The 19,164-nt window shown below is 42.9% G+C and overlaps 1 protein-coding gene and 1 long non-coding RNA gene across 7 annotated transcripts in view; one reads left to right on the top strand and one right to left on the bottom strand.

Annotated features, from left to right (window-relative positions):
• Window positions 1-4,567: 4,567 nt before the first annotated feature.
• On the bottom strand, window positions 4,568-8,824 carry LOC307223653. 3 transcript variants are annotated; one of them, XR_013842154.1, is made up of 3 exons: window positions 7,845-8,824; window positions 6,647-6,750; window positions 4,568-4,658 (listed from the first exon to the last, which is right to left on the bottom strand). It is a non-coding gene; the product is annotated as an uncharacterized lncRNA (long non-coding RNA). The 3 variants fall into 3 exon arrangements; XR_013842155.1 differs by lacking the exon at window positions 4,568-4,658 and adding an exon at window positions 5,618-6,019; XR_013842156.1 differs by lacking the exon at window positions 4,568-4,658 and adding an exon at window positions 5,618-6,019 and having other exon boundaries at window positions 8,409-8,824.
• A 4,512-nt stretch (window positions 8,825-13,336) lies between these two features.
• The window catches only part of CCDC149 (coiled-coil domain containing 149), a 57,147-nt gene continuing 51,319 nt past the window's right edge, over window positions 13,337-19,164 (top strand). For 2 of the 4 annotated variants that reach the window (XM_079989748.1, XM_079989749.1), the window contains exon 1: window positions 13,457-13,615. In XM_079989748.1, coding sequence (XP_079845874.1) covers window positions 13,565-13,615 — 51 coding nt within the window. In that variant the 5' untranslated portion in view covers window positions 13,457-13,564. Of the gene's footprint in view, window positions 13,616-13,757; window positions 13,866-19,164 lie in introns of those variants that run through there. The other 2 variants (XM_079989750.1, XM_079989751.1) reach the window with 2 other exon arrangements.

The following is a 19,164-nucleotide window of genomic DNA, read 5'->3' as shown; positions in this document are numbered from 1 at the left end:
CCTTATTGAAAAATTAAGAGCTCTAGATCTTTCAAGCAGAGCTCTTTTCCATAGTCAGAATCCATACGATATCTCAAATTCTGTTACGAGGTAAGAGAATGATGGTCAAACTAGATAATATGCTAAATACATAGATGCTGCATAAAATGGCAACCACATGTTTGGCTCCCCATTGTATCACTCCATGATGTCTAATAGACCTTATTGCACTAAACTAGTTTATTCATTGATGAGCCATCACAGCACAACCCACCTAGGGTGCAACACTAGTTGACTGTGCACGTAGATAGAAGTGATAAATATTCATCTTAAGGGTTTGCACTGGTGTAGACAGGTCATTTGTGCAACATCATTGGGTTTTTTTGCTTCCTGAATGGATTAGGACAGGATTACCTGAAGGGCTGCCTTTGCAAAATATCAATCTCCCTTACTGCCTTAAGATCAGCTTCAGAAGCTCTGCTTAGATGCGAACCAACAAAGACAATTAGGGTTGATGGACAGAAGGAACAGTGTCTTCTTGGTGAAGAACCCACAGTTATTGAACTCGATTCTGCTTGTTACGCAGGCTCAATCACTTGCTGTCTTTAAAGGAGACTTAAAGATCTACTCTTTCTACTGTTGCTTTTATCAGATAATAGATAGATAATAGATAGATAATAATCTTTATTGTCATTGCCCCCTCTCGGGGACAACGAAAATTACTTGGCAGCTCCATCCACCCAGGTAGGGCACTCCACACAAAATCAGAACAACTATAAAAACACTAATTAAAACAATACAATATAATACAGCAAGGAAGATTAGATGACTTTCAAAGTCCAGGTTTCCCATTTAGGGCCGAGATCGCTCTGGAGAAGAAGCTGTTCTTGAGACGGCTCGTTCTTGTCTTCATCGTCCTGTATCTCCGTCCCGACGGCAGGAGCTCGAAGAGACAGTGACCAGGATGCGATGGATCTTTTACTATGTCCAGTGCCTTCCTATGGCACCTTGTGGCATAAATCTGCTCTAAGGTGGAGAGTGAGCAGCCAACAATGCTCTCTGCTGCCTTCACAACTCTGCACAACCCCATCCTGTCCTGGGTACCATACACTGGTACCTCGGGTTACATACGCTTCAGGTTACATACGCTTCAGGTTACAGACTCTGATAACCCAGAAATAGTGCTTCAGGTTAAGAACTTTGCTTCAGGATGAGAACAGAAATCGCGCTCCGGCCGCGCAGCGGCAGCAGGAGGCCCCATTAGCTAAAGTGGTGCTTCAGGTTAAGAACAGTTTCAGGTTAAGAATGGACCTCCAGAATGAATTAAGTACTTAACCCGAGGTACCACTGTAGTCTATTGGTGTGTCCAGTTTTTGCTATGGACATGTGTTGCTGTTAACTGGTGCTACTTTTAGTAGTATTTTGAGCTTTTAGTTGTAATGAAATGCTTGCTTTTATCTGGTTTTAAATTTGTATTATTATATTATATTATATTATATTATATTATATTATTATATTATATTATATTATATTATATTATATTATATTATATTATAATATATTGGTTTGGTGTATATTGTTGTAAAACATTTTCTTTGAAAAATATTATATAAATCTAAAAAATAAAAAAAATACTCTTGCATTCTTCATGTGGTTCCACAACGGGATTTTCTGGCAATATTGTTTTAAACATGTGTACTTTTATACTTTATTTAGTCTGCCAAGATTGATTAGGGCTGAAGAGTTTGAAATGAATTTGTGCCTGCATTATAATTGCATTGAACAACAAGATTTGCATTCCAAAATGAAAAACGAGACATGGATTATGATTCTAAGATCATAGATACGAGTGGTATTTGTTTACAACTATTTTAAACTAATATGGACAATCCACAGCTCCCATTCATTCCAGTAGATTGTGAGCAGGATAGGAATACTGTCCCAACGTATTAACAATGAACCGGCAACCAATTAGGCTGGTTGGTGACATGGTTACTTTCCACGCCGCCCTTTTGTACAAGTGTGGAAAGTAGCTACAGCGATACAGCCATGTGTGGGCATGTAGATCATTATTTCGGATCTAAATTATGGGCAAAATCTGCCAGGCACCCCCAGATGCTGGGTGTGGAAAATCTTCACCCTCTACAGCAGGCCCTTGTACATGCAACAGGAGTACGTCTCCTATGGGAAATTGCCTCAATGGTTGTATGGATGTACTGAGAGCCAATGTGGTGTAGTGGTTAAGAGCGGTAGATTCGTAATCTGGTGAACCGGGTTCGGTTCCCCACTCCTCCACACGTAGCTGCTGGGTGACCTTGGGCTAGTCACACTTCTCTGAAGCCTCTCAGCCACACTCACCTCACAGAGTGTTTGTTGTGGGGGAGGAAGGGAAAGGAGAATGTTAGCCGCTTTGAGACTCCTTCGGGTAGTGATAAAGCGGGATATCAAATCCAAACTCTTCTTCTTCTTCTTTACTGGATCAGGGCAATGGTCAAGAAGTAGTTCTCCCTTCTAAACATCTAATATTATCACATCAGCATCTTTAAGAAGTGATCTAATGGATTTTAAAAATATGGAATACTTCATCATCCTTGCAGACAGCTGCATTGCCTGGAGACAAACCATCAGGTGGTGTGCATCCATAGCAGTTGCCAGAGAAGGAATGACCGCTGGGAGGTGTGCAGAGAGAAGAAATGCCATGGTGCATCTGCAGCAGCACAACCAGATGCCTTCATCTGCCCCAGCTGCAACAAAACATGTCTCTCCCATATCAATCTCTACAGCCACAGCTGTTGTTGCAACCTTCTAATAGTTTGACCCCAAAAGGCACACTCCTCCATTGTCTCCTAAAACAGATGGATGCCAGGCAACCAACCTCATCACTTGAAAAACAAATTAGCAGACCACAAAATAATCTGATAAGAACAAATCCCCAGTACCTTTGGTACAAAATATGTTTTACTATTTCCCCCCCATGACATACATTGGCATCTAATGCAGACGTGCTTTCTACCTTTCACTGCACATATTCTGGTTGTGTCTGACTGCACGTTGAACAAAATAGAATCTAATCACTGATTACATTATTTCTGGCTGTGTTGATGAAATAAGGCGATTGAGAAGAAAACAATATAGGAGGAACTATTGGGAAGGAAAGGCAGTCATTGTGAGAAGAGAACCCTTATGCCTCTTGGCGGGGAAATCCACACAGAATTTGTTTATATCTTTACAAAGCTAAAAGTGGTGCCCAATGGTGACTGCCAGAGTCCTCTGCCCCTTCTGATTTCTTATTGTTGATGATGATAATGTTTGATTTGAAGGTTTCTGGGTGAGTGTTGCCTTCATTTTTTCTGGTTGTTTTTTTTTTGCAGGGGTTATAGATGTTTTGGCTGTTTGGGGATGGGGCTCTGCTCTTCACCTTTCTTTTGTAAAATGGGTACATTTTGGTACTCATGTCAGTTTCTTAGATTACGGTGGCAAAAGCATTGATGTACCAAGTGCTGTTGTGCTTCAGACATAGGCTTCAGGTTACAGACTCTGCTTCAGGTTACAGACTTCAGGTTACAGACCTGAAGTCAGGCTTCAGGTTACAGACTATGCTTCAGGTTACAGACTCTGCTAACCCAGAAATAGTACCTCGGGTTAAGAACTTTGCTTCAGGATGAAAACAGAAATCATGCTCTAGCGGGGTGGTGGCAGCAGGAGGCCCCATTAGCTAAAGTGGTGCTTCAGGTTAATAACACTTTCAGGTTAAGAACGGACCTCTGGAACGAATTAAGTACTTAACCCGAGGTACCACTGTATTTTGCTTTCCTTAATTTTTTCATGCTTTTATGACTCTGTTTGGGCCCTTGTGGCTGAGAAACAAACAAACAAACAAAAGTCTATGAATTTAAATGCCCTGTTCATGAATGCCCCAAAGCCTCCCATAGGGTGCTTCCAGGATGAAGCACTGGAAGGAAGGACCTTTGGTCTGGTCCATCAAAGCAATTCTTATGTTTCTTTAAAAGGTAATTTTAAGAAGAATGTTGCAGATGGTCACTGGAAGCACTGTTATGGGTGCTGCCTCCAACGCTGCCACAGTTCCTGAGAAGCTTTCCAGAGCTCCTGCCAATTCTCAGCTCCATTGATTTCAGTGGGGAATCCATCAATTCATTCCAGCTGCGACCCATTAGTATAATTGAAACAAACCATTTTGTCATACTAGTGTTACAAAGTTTCTCTCTAATTGATTTTGATTATTTTAAAGCCCCACGATTGATTACTAGCAAACTAAAAATTTGCACATAGGTACTGCCGAACGCAGCATTACATTTCAACCATGCAATGATAAATGTGGATGCTTTGAGCATGAAATTCCTTAATGGGACCACCCTTTACAGGAGACCATCTTGTTTAGTATCCAGAGAGAGGAAGAGTCTGTATTCAGATAATATAAGGAGGGCAAGAACCCAGAAAGAGGATGGCTTCTGAATTCCAAATATTGAGAGAAATCCTAAGGTGGCAGAGACCAGTTTTGGTTCTGAAATAAAACAAGTCATAATGTTTTTACATTATATTATAATTTAATTAATTTTAACTATTATCTTTCACATGCTTTTAGTTATCAGTGTTTTATCCATATTGGCTTTAATTTTTGTAAGTCGCTTTGAATCCCAGTTCTGGGGGAAACTGGAAGACTGTATAAAAATAAATAAAATAATGATGATTATCTCCACTTTTGAATTCCATAACTGTATTTCTATATGTCTTAGGTCTTTTTAAAAATCAAAGCATAAATAAATAAATATGTCTAGCTGCATAATACTATGTACAGGACTACAAAGTATCAGGCTCTCTTCATACTGGTACCATTTTTGACATGGCAAGACAAACATGGCACTATACCTCACTTATGTCAACAGATGATATTATTGATGATCTAGATATGTTACCTCAACAAACAAAACAGGTCATATTTGTCTACCATCACTTATGACTTGCAATCAACAGCTAGGTAAAGGTCACCAAACTTCAAATATGCAATGCAAAAGAATATAGGCATAAGGCATGTTAATTTTTTTTTTACTTTACACTCTGATCTCAGATTCATTAATCCTACTTCATTTCTCAAGTCTGCGTATGTGTGTGTAGATACACACACACACACATTTAATATTCAAACAAATAAGTTCACTAAATTTATGTGCAGCAAGATAACAGGATTAAAATGAGCCACCTTTCTTCTACTGAAGAGCACTACTGAGGAAGCTAAAGCCTCAGAGAATAAAAATAATTGGAAGTGATCATAAATAGAGATAACTGAAGAAAAATACAATCTTGCCAGTATGTCAGGGAAAGTGGGGGTTTGGTGATGCTACCTACTTATTTCCAAGCTTCTAGACTATATTTTAAGATAATTAAGATGGGAAATACATTTGATAATGTGTGGTGTCCCTGAGAGAGCAAAGGGGAAGCAGCTTCTTGCCCTCATGGAAAATTGATTCATTTCTTTTTGAGCTTTGCCAGGGAGAAGAAGCTGGGACAGATTCAGCGTTGAGACTGAAACTGCATTCTACTGGTCCAGAAAATCATTTAAAAAACATTATTGTCAGGTGGTGAGGTGGTGGACCACGAGTAACCAGGCAGGACTCCGACCTGTCTCTAGCAGGTTTTTATTTGTGCAAACTATTTACAGTGCAGAACCAGAAAGTTCATGTCCATCTCAGTCACTTGCAGATTCCGGGAGTGGCCCCTTCCGGTTTCTCCCCCAACAGAAGAACTCAGACACCCCAAATCTCCGCCTTCCCTCCTTACATTTCATCCCTCTGCATAAGCTGGGCCTGGCCAGCTGGGCTAGGTGAGGCGCTTGGGCTCTCAGTAGCATCTTCGAGCCGTCCCCTCGCTTGGCTGCCCCCTTCCCACTCTGCTCCACTGGAGGTGTGGCTTTCTCCACCGCTGGACAAGGCGTTGCTCCTCAGGAGCGGCAGAGGCTCTCTGTATCCCCCTGGCTTTCTCCCCTGTTCCGATGGCAGTCCCCTGACAATTATTATAAATGAACCTGAGAAGTTAAAAGAGGTAATTAGAATATATAAGAAAGCAGAAACCTAATTTGATGATTTAAAGGGACCCCTAACCATAAGGTCCAGTCGTGACCGACTCTGGGGTTGCGGCGCTCATCTCGCTTTATTGGCCGAGGGAGCCGGCGTACAGCTTCTGGGTCATGTGGCCAGCATGACTAAGCCACTTCTGGCGAACCAGAGCAGCACACGGAAACACCGTTTACCTTCCCGCCAGAGCGGTATCTATTTATCTACTTGCACTTGACGTGCTTTCGAACTGCTAGGTGGGCAGGAGCAGGGACTGAGCAACAGGAGCTCACCCCGTTGCGGGGATTCGAACCGCTAACCTTCTGATCGGCAAGTCCTAGGCTCTGTGGTTTAACCCACAGTGCCACCCGTGTCCCAATTTGATGATTAGTGATTTCTAAATTCAGGTACTGTTATGTCTTACTTCCTGAAACTTTAAGGAAGTACAGGCTGTTGAAAAGATAACGTTTACATTACAACAGTTTAATAATTGATGAGGTTTCAAATTTATGTGATAGTATGATGACCGTGGGAGCTGTACATTAGATCAGCTGAATAATTTGGACCATATACAATATTGTACTTTAAATATCACTTACCCATGAATGCTGAATGGTATTATCTTCAGTCACAACACCTGTTGATGTGTAATTATGGGCCATCTGCTCTGAGTGCTTTGACATCATTGGATCTTCACAGGCGGCTAAAGGAATGGAATGGGGAATTAGAATGTGCTATACAACCCAAGCAATGGAAATTGTTTTAGAATCTATACATGATGTTTCCTTACAATTTAAAATTAAGATTGATCCAGCAAAAAATAATGTTTTGGGTATACTGGACCCCACAACATCTTTATATGAATACACTGCCTGAGACAGATAGATGCTGGAGGTGTAATGCCTTGTTGAGACATTATGATGCATTATATGCTTCAGGCATATACAGTAATGTGGAAATGTCCAGTTCATTCATATATATATATGAATAAAAAATATGGTGTGTGTGTGTATATATATATATATATATATATATATACAGTGGTGCCCCGCAAGACGAATGCCTCGCAAGACGAAAAACCCGCTAGACGAAAGGGTTTTCCATTTTTCGAGGCGCTTCGCAAGACGAATTTCCCTATGGGCTTGCTTCGCAAGACAAAAACGTCTTGTGAGTTTTTCCCCTCCCCCCTTTTTCTAAGCCGCTAAGCCGCTAATAGCGCTAATCGGGATGCTTCGCAAGACGAAAAAACTGCTAGACAAAGAGACTCGCGGAACGGATTATTTTCGTCTTGCGAGGCACCACTGTACATATATATATATATATATATATATATATATATATATACACACGCAGTTCATATATATATATATATATATATATATATATATATATATGAGAGAACTGGACATATAGGTAGATAGATAGATAGATAGGTCTGAGGTGCTCTATCTCCAAGGATTATGGAAAAATCCTTGATATCTGCAGATGAAAATTAGTGGCAGGACCACGAAAGCAGATTGCATGCCTTTTCAGGTTCAAAACAGGAAATATTATTGAGAACAGTTATACATGATACATAAGATATCACAGCTGCGTGTTCCACATTTATTCATTTTTATAAAAAATAAAGTATAAATTGTTAATAGACTTGCTAAGACATACCACAATATTAATCTAAACCTATTCAAATCAGAGTATTAAAACTGGCACACATACAGATACAAATACGCATCCCACAACAAAAATGAGAAAAGTTGAGAATACTGTACAGATGTACTTGTCCATGCAAAACCTTACGTTATATCTATGTAACCACACTCTGAGTGTTTTCTTTTTTCTTTCATTCTTTAAAATCAACATCCCTGTGGTATGTAGAAATATAGTATTAAACAAAGTATTAAACTGCATGTGCTGTAGCAGCAAGTGAGGGGCAGATGGAGCTTGCCTGACTGGGTAGCCCATCTAGGAGAAGGAAAACTCTGATCCTAAACCTTCTAGACAACTCCTGCAGCCAAGTTGGTGCCAAACATATTGCTCTGCTTTCCTTTGGACCATATCAGCGAGGCCGAGACAGGAGTCTTGTCATCTGGGCAACCCAGGACATCCATACATACCGCCCTTCGAAGTTACTTCAGGGCTGCTACCGCAGTGGCTTGACTTCACCCCAGAAAGCATACTCCATTGTGTCTCGAGGCAGACGGATGCCAACAAGCTGAGATTTGTTATGTTTTCTGAGTGCCTCGGGACTCATTGTAGGGCAGAAACGCAAAAATAAAAAAGCATTTTACAATAAAAAAACTCTAGCCCCTGGTTATTGTCAAAGTGCTTTAGACTTCCATCTCTCAGTCGCTGGATCATCACCTTGTCATGGTGAGCGGGCTTGCACATTCCTATGACCCTTGTGAGTGAAGCCGTCGGGAATCTCGTACTCCCAGCAGGGTCACCCAAGGCGGTAAGGTCAAAGGGAAGAGCTAGACAAAGAATGATCCAAGAAGTCCTCAACGACAGAACAGGCACATGATAACAAGTGGTAGGTTACAATGGCTGTGAAGGTGCATGAAGGCTGTAGCAGATAAGAATCTACTGGTCGTCATGACTACTCATGCCATGGGAACAGAGCCTTACTGCGAAGACTGTGCATTGGTCAGCATGCAACTCTCCAACTCCTCCAAAGATTCCATCTGAGCAGGCTGAAAGCAAAGAGTAAGGTTACCGTAACTTCCATAATAGAGCTTCAGTATGCTGATGACAATGCAGTGTGTGCACGCCCAGAGGATGACCTCGCAGAAGCTTATGAAAAGCTTGGCCTATCGCTCAACAACCAAAGAACCAAAGTGCTGCACCAACAAGTACAAAATAACCCCTCTGCAACACCACAAATAAAACTCAGTGCTGTAACGTTGGAAAATGTTGATCACTTCTCCTACCTGGGCAGTTATCTTTCCACAAGGGCCAACACTGATGCCAAAATCCAGCATCAGCTGAGCTCTGTGAGTGCGGCTTTCTCCTGATTTGGCAAATCCAAACCGTGATCAACTCCCGCCTGGAAACCAATGTCCCCACTGTGGATTCATTGTTAAAACCATGTTTATAGAAGACAATCTTACTCGGCTACGAGTGATCGTCAAAGAAGATTACTTCCATCTTCATCTGAGCCCCTTCTTTGTGTGCCTCCTCAAGAGCTCTGGATGGTGGCAGCAGAACAAACCTTTCCTGCAATGGCTCCTGATTTGTGGAATGCTCTCTGACACCTTCATTACATATCTTTAAGCACTGGGCATTCCTATTCTTCCAGTCCACTGGCTTATTAAACAACCCAAGGCCTTTTAAATGTGCCTGGGCAGGGTGTGTTGTCCTTCTGTTTGTTTGCTACTGTTTTGGATTTTGTGCTTTTACGCTGTGAACCATCCTGTGATCTTCGGATGAAGGACAGTACAACAAATAACAATAATATTTCAGTATTTTCCCCTGATTTTATTGCTAACATCTACAGTCGCTTTGTCTCAGGCTACTGAAGAAGTGAACGTGAGGGATGAGCATTTCAAACGTGTTAACAACCAACAGCAGGGCCGGCCCACCTGCCAGGCAAGGTGAGGCAACTTCCTTGGGCGGCGGATCCTGGTGTTGTTGTTTAGTCGCTTAGTTGTGTCCGACTCTTCATGACCCCATGGACCAGAGCACACCAGGCACTCCTGTCTTCCACTGCCTCCCACATTTTGGTCAAACTCATGCTGGTAGCTTCGAGAACACTGTCCAACCATCTCATCCTCTGTCGTCCCCTTCTCCTTGTGCCCTCCATCTTTCCCAACATCAGGGTCTTTTCCAGGGAGTCTTCTCTTCTCATGAGGTGGCCAAAATATTGAAGCCTCAGCTTCAGGACCTGTCCTTCCAGTGAGCACTCAGTGCTGATTTCCTTAAGAATGGATAGGTTACAAATAATAATAGTTCAGTATTTCATAGAATCATAGAGTTGGAAGAGACCACAAGGGCCATCGAGTCCAACCCCCTGCCAAGCAGGAAACACCATCAGAGCACTCCTGACATACGGTTATCAAGCCTCTGCTTAAAGACCTCCAAAGAAGGAGACTCCACCACACTCCTTGGCAGCAAATTCCACTGTCGAACAGCTCTTACTGTCAGGAAGTTCTTCCTAATATTTAGGTGGAATCTTCTTTCTTGTAGTTTGGATCCATTGCTCCGTGTCCGCTTCTCTGGAGCAGCAGAAAACAACCTTTCTCCCTCCTCTATGTGACATCCTTTTATATATTTGAACATGGCTATCACATCACCCCTTAACCTCCTCTTCTCCAGGCTGAACATGCCCAGCTCCCTTAGCCGTTCCTCATAAGGCATCGTTGCCAGGCCTTTGACCATTTTGGTTGCCTTCCTCTGGACACGTTCCAGTTTGTCAGTGTCCTTCTTGAACTGTGGTGCCCAGAACTGGACACAGTACTCCAGGTGAGGTCTGACCAGAGCAGAATACAGTGGCACTATTACTTCCCTTGATCTAGATGCTATACTCCTATTGATGCAGCCCAGAATTTTAGCTGCCGCGTCACACTGTTGGCTCATGTCAAGTTTGTGGTCAACCAAGACTCCTAGATCCTTTTCACATGTACTGCTCTCAAGCCAGGTGTCACCCATCTTGTATTTGTGCCTCTCATTTTTTTTGCCCAAGTGCAATACTTTACATTTCTCCCTGTTAAAATTCATCTTGTTTGTTTTGGCCCAGTTCTCTAATCTGTCAAGGTCGTTTTGAAGTGTGTTCCTGTCCTCTGGGGTGTTAGCCACCCCTCCCAGTTTGGTGTCATCTGCAAATTTGATCAGGATGCCCTTGAGTCCATCATCCAAATCGTTGATAAAGATGTTGAATAAGACCAGGCCCAAGACAGAACCCTGTGGCACCCCACTAGTCACTCTTCTCCAGGATGAAGAGGAACCATTGATGAGCACCCTTTGGGTTCGGTCAGTCAGCCAGTTACAAATCCACTGAGTGGTAGCATAGTCAAGACCGCATTTTACCAGCTTCTTTACAAGAATATCATGGGGCACCTTGTCAAACGCCTTGCTGAAATCAAGGTAGGCTACATCCACTGCGTTCCCTTCATCTAATTCTGTCAAAAAACGAGATCAGGTTAGTCTGACATGACTTATTTTTCAGAAATCCATGCTGATTATTGGTGATCACAGCATTCCTTTCTAGGTGCTCACAGACTGTTTGCTTAATGATCTGCTCCAGAATCTTCCCTGGTATTGATGTCAGACTGACTGGGCGGTAATTATTTGGGTCCTCTCTTTCCCCCTTTTTGAAAATAGGGACAACATTTGCCCTCCTCCAGTCTGCTGGGACTTCGCCTGTTCTCCAGGAATTCTCAAAGATGACTGCCAGTGGTTCTGAGATCACATCTGTCAGTTCTTTTAATACTCTTGGATGCAGTTCATCTGGCCCTGGAGACTTGAATACATCTAAACTAGCCAAGTATTCTTGTACTATCTCCTTAGTTATTCTGGGCTGTTTCCTCTGCTGAATCATTTGCTCCAAATTCTTCAGGTCGGGCATTGTTTTCTTTATCGGAGAAGACTGAGGCAAAGAAGGCATTGAGGAGTTCAGCCCTTTCTGTGTCCCCTGTTTGCATTTCACCATCTTCTCCTCTGAGTGACCCCACGGTTTCTTTGTTCTTCCTTTTGCTACGAACATACCCATAAAAGCCTTTTTTGTTGCTTTTAACCTCTCTAGCAAGCCTGAGTTCATTCTGTGCTTTAGCTTTTCTGACTTTGTGTCTACACGTGCTGGCTATTTGTTTGAATTCCTCTTTGGTGGTTTCCCCCCTTTTCCATTTTTTGTACACATCCTTTTTAAATCTTAACTCAGTTAAAAGTTCTTTAGATAGCCACCTTGGCTTCTTTAGGCACCTTCCATGTTTCCGTCTCATTGATATTGCCTGAAGTTGTGCTTTTACTGTCTCCCTCTTAACAAACTCCCAGCCATCATGAACTCCCTTTCCTTTTAGTATTACTGTCCATGGGATCTCACCCAGCACTTCCCTAAGTTTTATGAAGTCGGCTTTCTTAAAGTCAAGAAATTGAGTCCTACTATGCTTGGCTGCTCCTTTCCGCTGTATAGTAAACTTCAGAAGAGCATAATCACTCGCGCCTAATGATCCTTCCACTTCTACCCCACTAACCAGGTCATCAACATTGGTTAGGACCAGATCTAAAATGGCGGTTCCTCTTGTTGCTTCTCCCACTTTCTGGACAACGAAGTTGTCTGCAAGGCCAGTGAGGAATCTGTTTGACCTTATGCTCTCGGCTGAGTTTGACATCCAACAAATATCCGGGTAATTGAAGTCCCACATTACTACTATCTCCCTTCCTTTTGCATGCTTGGCCATCTGTTCCAGGAAGGCATCATCTATTTCCTCCGTTTGGCTTGGGGATCTATAGTAAACTCCCACAATGAGGTCAGTTATTCTTCTCTCCCTTAATTTTGACCCAAATGCTCTCACTTTGGCTTTGAGGTTCTAAATCTTGGATCTCTTCACAGGTATACACATCCCTGACATATAACGCCACTCCTCCTCCTTTCTTGTCTGGTCTGTTTCTCTGAAATAGATTGTATCCCTCCATTATTACATTCCAATCGTGGGACTTATCCCACCAGGTTTCAGTGATGCCTATTATGTCATATTTAGTTTGCTGTACCAAGAGCTCAAGCTCATCTTGTTTATTTCCCATGCTTTGCGCATTAGTGTACAGACATTGAAGTCCATTAATCATTCCCCTGTGTCTCTTATTTAAGGATTTTTTCCTCCCACCACTAGGTCTGCGTGCTGTTTGTTCCATTTGGTCTATTTACCCCTGATTTTGTTGCTAACGTTTACAGTCGCTTTGTTGCAGGCTACTGAAGAAGTGAACATGAGGGGCAAGTATTTCAAATGTGTTAACAACCAACAGCAGGGCCGGCCCACCTGTCAGGCAAGGTGAGGCAACCGCCTAATCAAGATCACATAAAGCTGAAAAGGAACCCTGAGGGTCATCTAGTCCATCGCCCTTGTTCCTTACTCAGCCTTTCTTCCCTCAGAGAAAGAAGGGAGAGGAGGCGGCATTTTGTGGTTCGCCTCAGGCGCCAAAAAGGCCTCGGGGTTCACCTCAGGCCCCAAAATGCCTCAGGCCTACGTGGCCAACAAGCAAGCACGCCTTAAGTTTCCCTCACGCTCAGAGGCTGCTTTTCTTTCTTTCTTTCTTTCTTTCTTTCTTTCTTTCTTTCTTTCTTTCTAAAGCGCAAAAAGAGGCGTCGCAGCCCTGGAAGAAGAGCAGGTGCAGGCGACGGGCGAGGCCGCCTCAGCGCGGGCCCCGCCTCTACGCGAGGCTCGGCGGCCGGCCTGTGTTCCCCGAAGCCCACGTCGCGCTCAAGCAGCCGGAGGAGGAGGAGGAGGAGCGGCGGCGGCGGCGGCGGCGGCGCTGAGGAGACCCGGCTGCTCGCCGCCGGCAGCTGCTGGAGCCGCCCAGCCGCCGCCATGAACTCCAACAACCGCACCGAGAGCGACTGGCAGGGACTGGTGAGCGAGGTGAGAGGGGGAGAAGGAACCAGGCCTCCCGCGGACTGGAAGGCGGAGCTGCCTTTTCCCGCCATTCCCCCCCCCCCCCAGCTCTCCTCCCCAAACGGGCCTGCAAAAACCCGCGTTGGTGATGCAATGGAGCCGGCACTGGGTCGCCCATCCCTCTCCTTCCTGGCGTTTCCGGCAGCCTGCTGTGCATATATATGCGATCTACAGTCGGAGCGGCTTGCTTCCCTATCCTCTCTTTAGTGCAATTAAGGTTTGCAGCCCCACTTCCCCCGATGCGTGTTTACTGTGCATCATGTCACTTGTGAATTCAACCCCACCCCCCAAGTTAAGCGTGCATAAGGGTTGCAATGGTGGGGGATTTTTTGGGGGGGGTGGCGTCTGGGGCAAACGACCTCCCTGGCCCGCCAAAGCAGCTGGGCTAAGCTCAAAACTTGCCTCAGTTTTTCCAGGTGTGGCCAATGCTAAAAGCTGGATGGTTGCGTGTCACCGCAGGGATCGTTGGCACTTGTTGCTTGGAGGGGTATGACGGATGTTACCTGTATGTCACTTTGGGGGCCAAGGGTTCAGGAGCAGGGTATATATCTTCCCTTATTCCTATTAAGCTGAAAGCAGCAAACTTTTGCTATTCCCAGCTCCCCATTTTTTTTACTTCATAGAGAGACCTTGTGAGTCAGGAATCCCCCAAAATGAGTTCCCAGGTCTTGGGGTGCGATCAGAGGTTTCTGCAGCGCTATTCACCCCAAGCAAACTTTTTTGGTGAATGGGAGGGCTGCAGGTGTTTGGTTAAAAGTCTAAATGAAGTCTGTGAATCTGCAACCATATGCTCTTCAATTCGTCACCATATCCAAGTAAATATATTTAGGTTGGGGGTGGACATGCACCACGATCCAGACGGATGCCAAGAGATTTTGCTGTCAATCTCCGCCTGTTAAGTTGGCAGGGGATGTCCCCTACTCGGCAGGGTATAAGTAAATTATTATTATTATTATTATTACTGCATGCTAATAGGATTTGTCCATCTCCCATCAGGCTTCACCTTCTTGATTCTTGCCCTCAAAAGACCTGGCCACTCTGGGCCAAACTAGATTTAATGTCCATTGCATGATTGCAACTGATGTGCCGTTGCTGTTGTTTTTTTAAATGTATGTAGGCAGCTTATGCTATATCTGCATAGCATATTTGCCCTGTGAAGGCTTCCCTCCTCATGTAAGTTGTAGCTTCAGGGGAATAATTTTCATAGAGACCACAATAGGTGAGACTAATGGGTTAAATTCTCCTCCACCCCCTGTGATTCTGTTGCTGCCCCCCCCCCCCACTCTTTTCTTTTTTCCACTTTTAACTTGTGCCTATTAATTCATTCAGTTGTCAACTTACTATTTTTCTTCTGGCTAGGATTCTGTGTGTTTTTAACAGAATCTTTGTTGGTTGAATATAAGCCTATCATTTCCTTGTTAGAGGGAAGGCATAATGACACATTCACCTGCTAAATTTTGACTACCCTGTGGCTTTTCAATGTACAAGGGGGGGGGGGGAAAGAAATTTGCAATCCCACTGTAATAATTGCCACTGTAAACTTCATAAAAAGACCAGAGGTGATTGAAGTGTTGTTGGAACTAGTCAACTTTGGCAAACACTGACTAGTGTTTGCCACAGTATCTCAAAATGGCTGCTTCCCTAGGTTTCAAGTCTCTGCTGATGTTCTCAATAACATCTTCCTTCTGTAGTCATAGAACACTTTGATTCCTATATTATTGTACCAACATCTCACACCCACAGCTGAGTAACACAGCCAGACTCTAAGGTTATAAGAAAGGATGTCAATCAGAGTGTAACTAAGCTCTCTAAGCAGCCGTTGGGTCAGCAACGCTTCTACAAAGTGGGTATTGCCTGTCCATGGTTCTTTTCACTTCCATGATATTCATATTAATTTGGGCTAGGGTTGGGGTCCTAAACAAATGCCAGGCAGCTGTGCTTTCTTTCAACCCCAATCTTACTCCCTGCCCTTCCATTAGCACCCCCATGCCATTTTGCTTCTGCTCTGAGAAAATGTTTCTAAGAAATGACGGGAAATGTTGGCACAGGCAGTTATTGGCAATTATGAATGATTATGGTCACATATGGAGTACCAGCATTTTAATACTTAGAATCATAGAATGGAATCCCAAGGGCCTTCCAGCTCAGCCCCCTGCAATGCCGGAATAAAACAACAACAACTAATGTATGTGGTAAAAAATGGTTGTGGTATTAAATGTTTTGTGGTGCAGAAGGATGGTGGCCAAAAATGAGACCAAGATGAAGACCACCTACAAGAGATTCCCTTCCATGTTTTGTGAAGCTTGTGCTAACTAGGGATGTGCTATGTTTTAAACCATTGAGCCACTTGGGCATGCCAATTGAAAGGTCGGCGGTTTGAATCCATGTGACAGGGTCAGCTCCTGTTGCTCTGTCCCAGCTTCTGCCAGCCTAGCAGTTTGAAAGCATACCAGTGTAAGTAGATAGAAATGTATAACTGCAGCAGGAAGGTAAATGGCATTTTCGTGTGCTTTGGCACTCGTCATGGTCCTCTGTGCACCAGTAGTGGTTTAGTCATGCTGGCTACGTGACCGGGAATGTCTGTGGACAAAGGCTGGCTCCCTCGGCCTGAAAAGCAAAATGAGTGCCACACCCTTTGACTGGACTCAACCGTCCAGGGGTCCTCTACCTTTTACCTTTACAACTTCTCACTCTGGTGTGACAGTTCCTCTACATACCAGAGGATGAAGTAGGAAAGTAGACTGCCTTCATGTGTTGACCATGAGGATAGGGTAACTCCTGGTGGGAAGCTAAATATTTAAACATTCCTGGGGGGGGGGGTGGGATTTCTGTAAGAAAAGCAACAATACACAATGAATTTGGGTGTGTATTTTCAAATAGGCCTTGCAATCTTGGCCATGATTTGTGTAAAATGCTCTTTGACTCTAAAGGCCCCTAATCTTGAACCTATGCAAAATGTAGGATTAATAACCTGTTCAAGATGCATTTTTGGTTGTGTGGGCTGGAAGGTAAATAGAGAGAAGTTATTGGCAGCAGGTGATGGAAAGGGGGAAGAAATGGTCTTTCCTTCTCTTTGCCTCCCCAGCCCTCGCAAATCCACAATATTTTGCTCATTCTCACTTGCAGTGCTCAATTATGTACATTATTATATACATCTAAAGCATACCGCTCTGAGCCCGGCCTTGGCTGGGGAGGGCGGGGTATAAATAAAAAAATATTATTATTATTATTATTATTATTACCATATAATCCTGTTTGGTAACTTACCATTAGTTTTAAGAAAAAGAGAAAACAGTTTCATATTATTAAGCAGGAAATTAGTCAAGTGTAATTATTTGAAAACATAGCAAAAAAATAAGAAGCAAGGATAGGAACTGAGATGGAAAACTGGAACTGCACATATTTATTGGGTTTCTTTGCCTATTGGAAATTTTAAGGGTCCATAAAATAAAGACGTAAAGACTTACCAATGTTTTTTCAGAAGTAAGTCTTGCTGTGTTTAATGGGACATAACACCCAAGTTAAGTGTGCACAGGGTTACATGGGAATAAACTGAGTTTTGCTAATTGGGATTTATTCCTGAATAAATGTGCATGAGATCATGCTGTCAGTTTCTCCCCACTACCTGTGTTCCTGTCTATTTGTACTGCTGGTCTAAAGACCTGGCACTTGATGTCACTGTGATAAAGCAAACCTTCCTGGAAACCAGCTCTGAAACTTGTTTTGCACTGGATGATTGGATTTTATGGGCTCTTTGAGGAAATGGTTCTTGTTTAAAGCTTAGATCTGCAGCTGCTTCTTAAGAAAGCACCACACAAGGTTTCACATGCACTCACCTGTCGGCAGGGTTAGAAGCAATGGTTCAAATGATTCAATACAGTAAAAGCTACAATCCCCCCCCCTCAGCTTACACAGTAGATGTTTATCACAGAGATCTTCTGAGCACTATTTCACACACTATGTTGCATAAAATCTGGATTTGCCACCAAATGGCCTCTGTCTGTCTGTCTGTCTGATGAATATTCGCATTCAAGACATGTGTATGGAAACATCTGCTTCTCACATTCAAATGTTACATTTTTAAACGAGCATGAGGTTTTTGTTTTTTTTTTTAAGTGTGATGCAAACCCTAAATGGTGTACAAGTGAGGAAAGGGCTGCTTTACAGATGGCTAACTCAACTCTTGTTCTGTGATAACACAAATATAGTACAGTACCATATCTGTAAAGTTCCCTTGCGGTTTAAAGGGCTGCCCTAAAGGAGATGAACTGGTGCTGGAGGACATCAATGCTCACAAGCTAGTTTACACCCACCTACCCACACCTTGATCTTCTAAAAAAATTCCCCATGTATCTACCTATTATTACCTCATGTCAACAAACATTCAGTGCTTCTTAGCTTGCACATTCAACTGCAAGTCACCAAGTGTTAAGTGAACATGTGGTGTACGTCCATGTGTGAACCAGTCCTTAGCCATTCTGATATTAAAACTGTGAAAGCATTGCATTTTTTTTGGCTGCTTAGGATTATTATTGCCCAGACATTTGCATATGAGAATAAAATAGTGACAAATTCTCAGTACATAGCAGGAAGTAGATACGGTATGTGTAGCAAGGAGTGGCACTATATTCCACATCCTTACAGCTAGTTTGGCTTCTATTTTCTTTCTTTCTTTCTTTCTTTCTTTCTTTCTTTCTTTCTACTGCCCTTCATTAGAAAATATCAGGGTGGTTTGCAGAATAAAATACATAATTTTTAAAAAGGAAATAAGTAAAACAAAACAATAAAGCTGATACAAGGAGGAGACAGGTGACTGTGTGTGTGTGTGTGTGTGTGAGAGAGAGAGAGAGAGAGAGAGAGAGAGAGAAAGGAGTCCACAGGTGACAGAAAGAAGGAGGAATCTGTATGAAAGGGAGGATATCATTAGTTATTCTTAATTAAATTAATATGCAAATCCTTTATTTTAATAGGACTTACTCTTAAGTAAATATGCCACTTTAATATTTCAGTGTTGATTTGGAATGAAAATTAATTTTATTTAGTTGAATGATAAAATGGTAAGATTTTGCAAACTGAAAGGGAAAAAAACACTTGTTTTGGAGCTACAGCCATATGGTGCTTGAATGTGGAAGAATTGGAAATTTCCTCAAAGCATTATACAGCTAACGGGCAAGAAAGGACAACTGCCACCTACAGTATACTAGGTTCCAAGAGTGATAAGTGCTGCTAACTTTGATTTCAGGTCTGCTGATGTTAAAAGTGAGCAAGAGTCACAGAGAAGTGAATCGAAGGTGGCAGAGAAGGTGATAATAAGGTGGAAGAAAGTGAGGAAAGGAAAATTTGAAGGAGGTAGGCAATAATGAGCAGGTGAAATGAAGTAGAAGGAAGAAAGTATAGAAAAGTTTGAGAAGGTAAAGAGAATGGAGAGAGCAAGGATTGTAAAAGATGGTGAGATGGGAGTAAGTGATAACAGAGGAGGAACTGGGAGGTGCAAGGAGTAGGCAAGGAGAATGTGG

The sequence above is a fragment of the Podarcis cretensis genome (assembly GCF_951804945.1).
Source record: "Podarcis cretensis genome assembly, chromosome: 9".
In the NCBI taxonomy this organism is placed as follows: Eukaryota; Metazoa; Chordata; class Lepidosauria; order Squamata; family Lacertidae; genus Podarcis; species Podarcis cretensis.
The sequence above is the reverse complement of the archived record's forward strand: the minus strand, read 5'-3'. Positions and strand labels throughout refer to the sequence as shown.